The following is a 9,573-nucleotide window of genomic DNA, read 5'->3' on the forward strand; positions in this document are numbered from 1 at the left end:
TCGACTGGTTACGCCATACATAATCTAGCCAAGTAGTCAGCCAACTTGTATGACACGTCATGGGTTTACTGCCTCATCCCCCCCCCGAGAACATATTTGAGTGTGGTCAGCATGAATGACCAAGAGAAGTACATGCTCAGGAAGACTTCATATTTGAATTGTAGTGCTATATCTACAAAACTACCAAGCCTTATATTCAATAAAACTATCTGCCTCAGACTGTGATCAGTGCAAGGCCAGAGCTCATATCTGCCTTGTTACCATGCATGCATCATTTCTTCAGCAGTTTCCAAATACAATGAAACTTCATACACATGGATTCACTGGTCTCCCTTACACTCAATCAGATTTGGTTAAAACAAATATCCTTTGGCCTATTTTTTCATTTCAAGTCTTGAGTACATATTTGTTTTTTCTAAGTAGTGCCGGTCAGTAATGGATAAAGTATGTTGATGAACTGCAGTACAGAAGTGGTTTTGTTAACACAGCTTTTTGTATCAGTTACCCTAATTCTTCAACCTTTTCAACGGAGTCTTGGGAATTACAAAGATCTGTCTAATCAAACCGTATGAAACACAAACGTTAATACATAAACAATGTGTCAGACCTGGAGCCTGAATTTATGTTGAAATTTCTGGAACCCAACACATTTGTAATGAAAATCTATTCAATGTACAGTATCATGTTTTATTTAGACTGCCAATGGTTACATAAAACTTTACATCTCATTTATCATAAAAGTATGCAATCTGAAGATCTGTACTATGGCAGTTCAGACACATTCGTGAACTGTTCTTGTTTAAAACTCTTGAGTTGAATTCTTTTCCATCGTCCCTTCAGAATCGTCCTGACAGCAAGAGGATCATGAATTAATCCATTAATAATCAAATACATCGTCAATATTTCCAGCATATTCACATATAGAGTCATATCCAATCTCCAATGCATGATCCCTATTGCGTAATAACTGGACCATGGCAATACAAGACTTTTTGTTCCTCTGCATGACTTGCACTATCTGCAAAAATTAAATCAGAGTGAGGTGAAAATCTACTGAGACCTTTTCTATGAATCTGTCACAATTCGACTACAAAGAAACTTTTTTTTTTCTGTTTTGTTTTACTTTTAGAGAAAGAAATTGACTACAGGCTATCCAAGGACTTCCACCAGTCACCACTGGAAAATATATTTTTAAATACAGTAAAATATGTGACTGACTTAAAATGTAAGATTTCACACCATCTCAGAAAATGAGTTTCCTGAATTTACAAGCTTCCATTTCTTGAGAATGGCATAAAACAACAATCAATTAGATGAAAATATAAGACACTGCCCACTTTTTCTAACATTAGAAACAACTGAGGGCTTTACCTCTCCCTTGTGTTTCCCTGAAACAATCATAGCATAAGCAGGGTCTGATTTTGGCACAACAGTCTCAATCATGCTCTGAGAAACACCTATAAAGATACACACAAAACATAAGCCATGAAATAGAAAAATCTAACTGCTAGTCATTACTGTTTATGCATTTTCTGATGTCTGCTTTCCCTTATTACAAGAAAATTTCTATGCATAATGATGAAATTTCCATTAAACAATGGTGCATGTGTATGTAATTCAGGGAAATGTGTCACTTTCTTCCAAACAAAGGAGGAATACAATTTATGACAGAACTATGATAACTTAGTGTATAACATTAGGTATAATAATATATTACAGACTTGAGTTATTTCATATATGAGATTTTTTCCTTTTTAAGTGAAGTTTTCCCGAAGGATCTAGCACGAACAATATAACAATAAAGAAGGCTACTCACCCTCCAGGACATTGCCGTCATCAGTTTTCACCACACATTTTTTTTTGTCAAAAACATCCACTACAACTACCTGTTAAGGTGACACAAAACAGACACAAATTAGCTTAAATTTAATGAATTTAGTTTTGCACTAGTAATCTAAATTTGCAGGAACTATACACATGAATTCTGGACTGATCATGATTCATTAAAATAACATTTAATGATATCATAACACTGTTAACCCTGTAATAATTTTTCTTGTTCATGCAATCACAGATTAGTACAAATTATTGTGACAAGTGTCAAGCAAGTGAATATCCTAAATGACCATAAATTTCGTCCATGACTAACATGACCATTTTTCCTGATTCTGGGAGTAACATTTCAGAAAGCTGTTTTGAGGTTTGTTGGAACATGGGATGATATTCTTCTGGAAAATTTTATGTTTTGGCAATAAAAACACTCATTTCCCTCTAAAAATTTTGGTCATTTACGGTAATTCTCTAAAATTTGCATAACATATTTACAGGTAAAATCTGCTGAGTGACCTTGTGTACAGACTCAGAGCACATCATCGGTTCAAATAATCAGGTGTTCTTAATTTTTATTACAGTTGGCCAAATGGACATAATTTATTTACGATGACATAACACATTATCTAACTACCTTTGAATTGTAGTAGCGTCCTTTTTTAAAATGTCTGTCTATCACACGGACTTTTATTTGCGGTCTGACCCATAGTTTGCTGCTGTCATTCCCATTTGATGATGACGATGATGTAGTTTTCGGTGATGACCTATAAAAAAGTATAAACAATATATAAAGAAGGTAAACTTTGCTTCACATACTGTTATTTTACAACTGGCAAACACTGAATTCTAAATTCTTGTTTTGGTAAAAAAGATTTTGTCAAGATGCTTCTATTTACGATCTAATTACAGGCTTATAGTAATTTAGATGTCTTTCAATGTTTCAGGAGTTTCATTCACCATTTAACAAATCTAGCAAAACAACAGTAATTAATATCAAGGACAATTTCATCACTAGCACTATTACATTTAAGCGTAATGGAAAGAATGATGGAGTCAATTTCCAAAACTTGCAAATCTCAAACTTGACAAACCTGTGCTCATAGTGACTTCTTTTTTTGTGTTTTCTATGACATCTGTCCTCTTCTTCATCATCAGACATATATGGGCTTCTGTCTCGATGCCTGTTCTTATCTTTTCGTTTGTCAGATTCTCGATCCCTTTTTCTTTCCTCTCGCTTATGTCTATCTCTCTCTTCTTCCTCTGCCTTTCTGTTTTTCTTGTCTTCTTCATCTTTGTATTTGTCCACTTTCCCCTTATCTGTAAGACAATGTCATGGTTTAAAATTTACAAATATTTATTATTATCTATTAAAATATTAACAAATTGACAACAACAAAATTTGAGCGTTTATTCTATCACCCAACAAAGATACAAAAGATATATGTACTGCTGTATTTTTACAAAGGTAAATGCCTGTGACATACATACTGTGGCATTCCATCCCACTTCCTGTACAACTGAACAATTTTCCATACATTTCCATCACTCTTTTCCATACACCTCCATAACCACTTCAACAATTTCTTTTACACTTTCATCAAACTTTCCTCAACATCCGAATGACTCCTCATACACTTCCACTTTTTCCTATACACTTGAACAATTTCCCACACTTTCATCACATTTTCCTAAACACTTGAACAATTTCCCATACAATTCCATCACATTTTCCTGGACAATTGAACAATTTCAAATACACTTCCACAACCACTTTAACAATCTCCTATACACAATCATCAAATCAACACCTGAATGATTCCCCATACATTTCCATAACACTTCCCTATACACGTACATTTGAACAATTTCTAATACACTACCACAGCCTTCTCCTGAGGGGATGTCATTCGTTTTAAAAATATAACATAAACACATCTCTTCTATATGTGCTGTGTTCAACTCTCCCATATTTTCTGTACTTTACACTCGTAATGTACATGAGACATGGATACGATTTATGTGATGCTATGCCATATTACACAATCAAATTGTAAGACTCACTCAGGTACTTGGAGTACTTCTCATACTCCTGCTTGGTAACCAGCTTGATGCTGTACTGGCTCTGTGTGGCGATTTTCCCACCAATGGTCAGTTTGATCATTACTCTGGCATTATCGTCATCCAATCCTTCCACCTACAAAGACAGACATCAAGTTTAAGGTAAACTTTAAATATTTATAATCCTGGGGCCACTTTCATAAAAATTTAGATGTCATATTCCTTCTCCCTTTCTTAAGTACGTGCACCTGACCATGTCCAGGTTTTTGCCATGTAAGGCAACATCGTTTTCAAAAGAAGTTACAAACTATATACTTACAAAGTTTTGTGAAAGTGAGTCTCACTAAGTATAATGCCATAACAGCCAAGACAGAATACCAATTCAGCATGTAACATACATTTGCACTGTTTCCAAATCTGGGACAAACAGGCTTAGGTCCAACCATTCAAAGGGTGCCACTTTGACCCTTTTTATCCAATGCCAAAGTGCACTGGATAAAAACTGGGTGCATGTGTGCTTATACGCTACTCGGAACCTTACTACTGCCATATTAAGATGTCAAAAGAGCTGAGCAGAAATCTGTCCCAAAACCATGTTCTTACTGTTCCATATAAATCCTTATGAGCACCTTTCTGTATCATGCAGTAAGCTCCTTTTTTCAATACAAGCTCTTCACTGCTTTTCTTGTCTTGTGGTGCCTGTCCTTGTTTGGTATAGCTCAGCTGTAATACCTGACTTTTGTCTGCTCCAAGACCCAGTCCTTTAGGTCTAAGAACAGACTCCACTATTTGAAACGACCTGTAATGAAAACATTACAACACTACATCAAAATGACATGTCAGTATCAGATCATGTAACCTGAAGTGTTCTTCACTTAAGAAATTCAAGCAGAAGAATTAACTAATAGCCTATTATAGGTGATAAAAAGACCTGCACATAAGCCAGGTCCTTGAATAACTTTTAATGTACATGGATCATAAATCAACAAGACATGAAGTCTTACATGGGCTTTACCCTTGATAACCACTTCAATTTACATTTTACAACAAAAAGTAAAAACAATGCTTACATGCATTCTGCGATACATACCCACAAATACCAAAATAAGAAATAAGTAACACTCAAAACTGATCTAGTTCATAACTAAGTCTGGTGGTAGTTATGTTCCATACTTTGCACAACTGTTATGGGGTAATACCTCTGATTTGAATAAATGATTGTGGCTTAACTCCACATTGGCAATATTTAAGCCATATCGTGGCGACCTCTGAATTGTGAATTCCTAAAAGTTTATATATTTATTAATTTTTTATTTGTTTAACTATTGCTTAAAATGCCATGCACATGAATTTTCAAATTATACACTTGCTGTCAGTTCTGTATCTTCAGGAATCTAGAGAGTTCAGTGTAAACAACAGGCCTTTGGCCAAGTCACTGAACAATTTCTCAAGTGTGATATACAGACAGTGCAAATGGCCCCATGAGAGCTGACGGCATATTTTCACCCAGGATCAACAAACAAAAGGAAGGCGACATATGTTTAATCCTGTGAAGTGGCACTTGTTTGAAGCAGAATTAAGCCATTTTAGTGTCAAAAAATAAATGAAGCACAATGTTACCGTTTCTACTATGATGTCATTCAGTCTTTGTGACATCATAATGATGAGCTGGAAAATAAATATTTAACAAATAAACTGGTGTCAATGTCCTACTGTCTTGCGTCTGACAGGTTCACATTAGAAGGGAATTCAAGAAAATTCCTGCCCAAGGAAGGAATTGAACCCTCATCTCACATATTGTGGACCGGCCCGGATAGCACAGTTGGTAGAGCGTCCGCTTCGGGACCGGTAGATCCAGGATCAATCCTTGGTCGAGTCACACCTAAGACTTTAAAAGAGGAAGTTGTAACTTCCTCGCTTGGCGTTCAGCATGAAGGGGATAGTGCAACGACTGGTTGACCCGTATCAGTATAATGGCTCGGGCGGGGCGGCTTACTTGCCTTCGGTAAGTCGTCTCTGTGATGCAGCACTAAATAAAAGAGCGGTGGAAATCCGTCCTGCAACAAGGAGGCACATTACACGTGCATGCACCCTAATGATTCCTTCGTCGTCATATGACTGAAAAATTGTTGAGTATGACGTTAAACCCCAAGCACTCACTCACTCACATATTGTGAGTTGGTACTCACTCATCTAAGCATAGCTGATGCCACACATGATGACAGAGGCAAGTATCTATGTATACATATTTAGGAGTAAGGAACAATACTCACTTCTTATTCCTGCCTACTCCTTCTCCTGGCTTCCATCCCATCCCTCTCAACATGGCAAGGCCATACTGCTCTATCGGAACTTGTTCATAGTCTGCTGCTTCAGCCTGAGGAGTAAATGGCAATTTTAAATCGTCATTTTTATAAGACTGATTCTTTAGATCAGAAAGCAAAATCACACATTAATGAATATGATATTGATGATCCATGGCTTTCTGTTTGGAATGAAGCTCACCTCATCCGGTCGTAAACTGACATCAAGTTTTTCATCTGTTTCATATCCCTCTGGCAACTTGTTCTGAACCACCACAGGAATAGCTATGCCAGAGTCTACCTTTCCAACATCTTCCCAATCTTCCTGCTGTTTTCGAGCCTCTGAATTACACAGCCAAATGAAAAATCTTCATAATGAAACACAGAGCTTGTAACATTTTGGTAGTATATGATGAACACAATAATATCATATAATACATATTTTACACCCTTTAGTCACAATTATCAAGAATATTTAATCCACGAGCCTCTATTCTTCTACTACACCTATAAGAAGTTGTATTAAATCAAATATAAAAATTAATACTAATACTATAAGGTTGTCAGTACTTGTGACCATTGACATTTTTAAAACTGGTATAATTGAAGATCACCTTCCAGAGGAAACTATATCTGATATGTGGGGTACAGACATCATAAATATTTACTCATTACTTATGACATCCAAAAGGCTGTGGAATTTAAAATTCAAGGCAATCAAAGAAAACTACTTTTACATCAAAAGCATTTGATGCCAAAGATTTACCTTTTTGCCTTACTAAAGAAAACTAAATTTGTAGAATAGGATAACCAGATGGATCACGTAAATCAAAAACTATCATTAATGAATGCTCAAACAGAACCCACAGTCTCGGATAATTTTACCAGAACTCAACAAGAACTGTTTTCCTCATCCCAATCCCATCAAAGTTACATGTGAGAGATTTAACATACCTTCTAAAAGTTCAGTAACTGCTTGAGATTCCAATGCCCCAGTGTATTCTTTTGGTTTATCTGTTGTTTTCTTGTATTTATTTTCCACTGGCTTCCTCCAAGAGTTTTTGACTAAACAGGGAATAACCAATTCTTTCTCTTCTTCTTTTGGTTTAATACTGAAAAGTAAAACCCATGAAATGTTAAAAAAAAATTACTGAAGCTATGTTCTGATAAGTTTATGGAAGTTTTGGGTTTCGTGGAAGATGACCTTCAAGACAAAACTAATCTGACACTCACAGGTAGTGTACAAACAATATAATCTTTGAATCATGAACATCCAACATGTTGTAGAAGTTATAAATCATGTAAATCAAAGGCAACTACTTTTACACCAAATGCATGTACATGAAATGTGATGGCCAACTAAATGTGAGCTTTTTATTACTGTCTTTAGCCAAATTAATTAGATATTTTATCTTAAGCATACAAGGTCTAACAGATGTGCCTTCCCAAAAATGCTGGGTATTTTCCTATCCGTATTTAAAGCCTCCATAACATTTCCTACATGACATTTTCTCAATCAGCAATCACTAGCACAGGGGATCGCACTTCTGTTGGAACAAAACTAGCTTCTGTTTGTTCCAAATTGGTCATATTTAGACCAAAAACCAGCAAATTTTGAACTGGCAGCTATCTTTGCCTTCGCCATGTATTCTCTTTTTGCCATGCTGATGGGTGTTCTTCACAGATAAAAATCGTCTGCCATGCTTGACAAACAAAAAATGCACATCGCCAAGAATAGTCAACTCTGCACCAAGCTACTGCGTGGAAAGGTTAGTGAGCATGGCTGTGTGTAAGATGTTTTTGCTGGGCTGTGGACTAGAAATGCTTGATAGGATCATAATCGGAGCAGATTGTGGTCTAATAAAAGTCCGATACTGTCGGCTACAGATCGCTGATTGAGAACATTTAAGGTAGGAAATGCTATGGAGGTTATGTGCCGGTAGGAAAATACCCAGCATTTTGCCTGTTTTGGGAAAAGACCTCTGTTAGACGTTGTATGGTTAGCATAGGCCTATAACGTCTAATTCATTAGGCTACAATTTCTTTAACTCTTGCCTCTTCGTTCATCCACAAATTGATAATATTTGCAACTTTAAAAAGCATGCATTGTTTTTTTACATGACAACAAGGATATTAGATGGTGTTCCCCGAGATGAAAACTTTAAGGTGTAATTTATAATTTATGTGCATGTTGTTGTTGTTGCACGACTCTATATTACCTTTGTAACTTCTTTCCTTCCACAGATTTTAAAAAATCCTGTTCGTCGCTTGCTGTCAGTTTCTCTTCGTTAAGAGAGGAGCTTTGTAACTTGCGTGTGTTGAGTTTTTTAGAAAATCCAAATGACAAACTTGGCTTGTTTTCATATGGAGAATCCTTGTCTCTCTCTTCCATCATGAAAACAACTAATACCAAACGGACCTTAAACGCAGAAGAGTTATACTGACTGTTTGACGCACGCCTGACGTTTTCATTGACATCGCCTTATAGGTTTTCGTTGCATCAACACTTGGAGCACAAGATCAGAAGAAGCGACGTATTTCATAGAAAAAAGTACTGCTGAAAATACTATAGTCTACAGCATAAACAGACTGCTTACCGAATTCAATTTAATTCTGATTCACAAATTAATTTCGTTTCAATCGATCTCGTGTTCAGAATTTTGCGTTTTTTTTTTTTGGTTTTTTTTTGTGCAATGACACGAAAGTGTGAGTACCACGAAAACGCTTGTACCTGTACCACTACTTTAGACCTATGATGCAGACTTATAAAATAGTGTATACACACATCAGGTTCTCACGGGAAAGATGTGTATTACTTTAGTATACAGTTTTAACATAGTTTTGTTGTATTTCTTACATTCTGCTTTCTTCCAAAAACTGGAGACAATTAACGTGAGCACGTACATAGGCCTACCGCTAGATCTGTGTAGGAGCAATAGTGCAATTCCTGGAATTTTCTTTCCTAAGACGACGAAGTCTACTGATGTGCACAACACTGCTCCGTGGATCAGTTGGTTAGCGCGCTAGCGCAGCGTAATGACTCTGGGGCCTCACCAACGCAGTCGATGTGAGTCCAAATCCATCTTATGCTGGCTTCCTCTCTAGACGTACGTGGGAAGGTCTTTCACAAACCTTCGGATGGTCGTGGGTCCCCCCCCCCCCCCCGCCAAGGCTATGTCCGGTTTTCTCCCACCATAATGCTGGCCGCCGTCGTATAAGTGAAATATTCATGAGTACGGCGTAAAACACCAATCAAAATGCATATTACTACAAACCTAATATTTCTTTGTGTTATAATATGTAACGCCATATATAAATGCTTATTTTATTATAGACGTACATGTTTATAGTTACACCTTCACCCATGCAAGAAAACAAGTAC

At 36.6% G+C, this 9,573-nt stretch overlaps 1 protein-coding gene across 1 annotated transcript; it reads right to left on the reverse strand.

Annotated features, from left to right (window-relative positions):
- Nucleotides 1–666: 666 nt before the first annotated feature.
- Nucleotides 667–8,583, reverse strand: LOC135471014 (G-patch domain and KOW motifs-containing protein-like). Its single transcript, XM_064750062.1, has 11 exons — nt 8,411–8,583; nt 7,146–7,303; nt 6,394–6,533; nt 6,162–6,265; nt 4,492–4,687; nt 3,892–4,024; nt 2,922–3,147; nt 2,465–2,594; nt 1,817–1,886; nt 1,372–1,457; nt 667–1,018 (listed from the first exon to the last, which is right to left on the reverse strand). The coding sequence occupies exons 1-11, from the start codon at nt 8,581–8,583 to the stop codon at nt 878–880; spliced, it is 1,557 nt and encodes a 518-aa protein (XP_064606132.1). The 3' UTR covers nt 667–877.
- Between the last annotated feature and the right edge of the window lie 990 nt (nt 8,584–9,573).

Source organism: Liolophura sinensis, chromosome 7 (assembly GCF_032854445.1).
Source record: "Liolophura sinensis isolate JHLJ2023 chromosome 7, CUHK_Ljap_v2, whole genome shotgun sequence".
Taxonomy (NCBI): domain Eukaryota; kingdom Metazoa; phylum Mollusca; class Polyplacophora; order Chitonida; family Chitonidae; genus Liolophura; species Liolophura sinensis.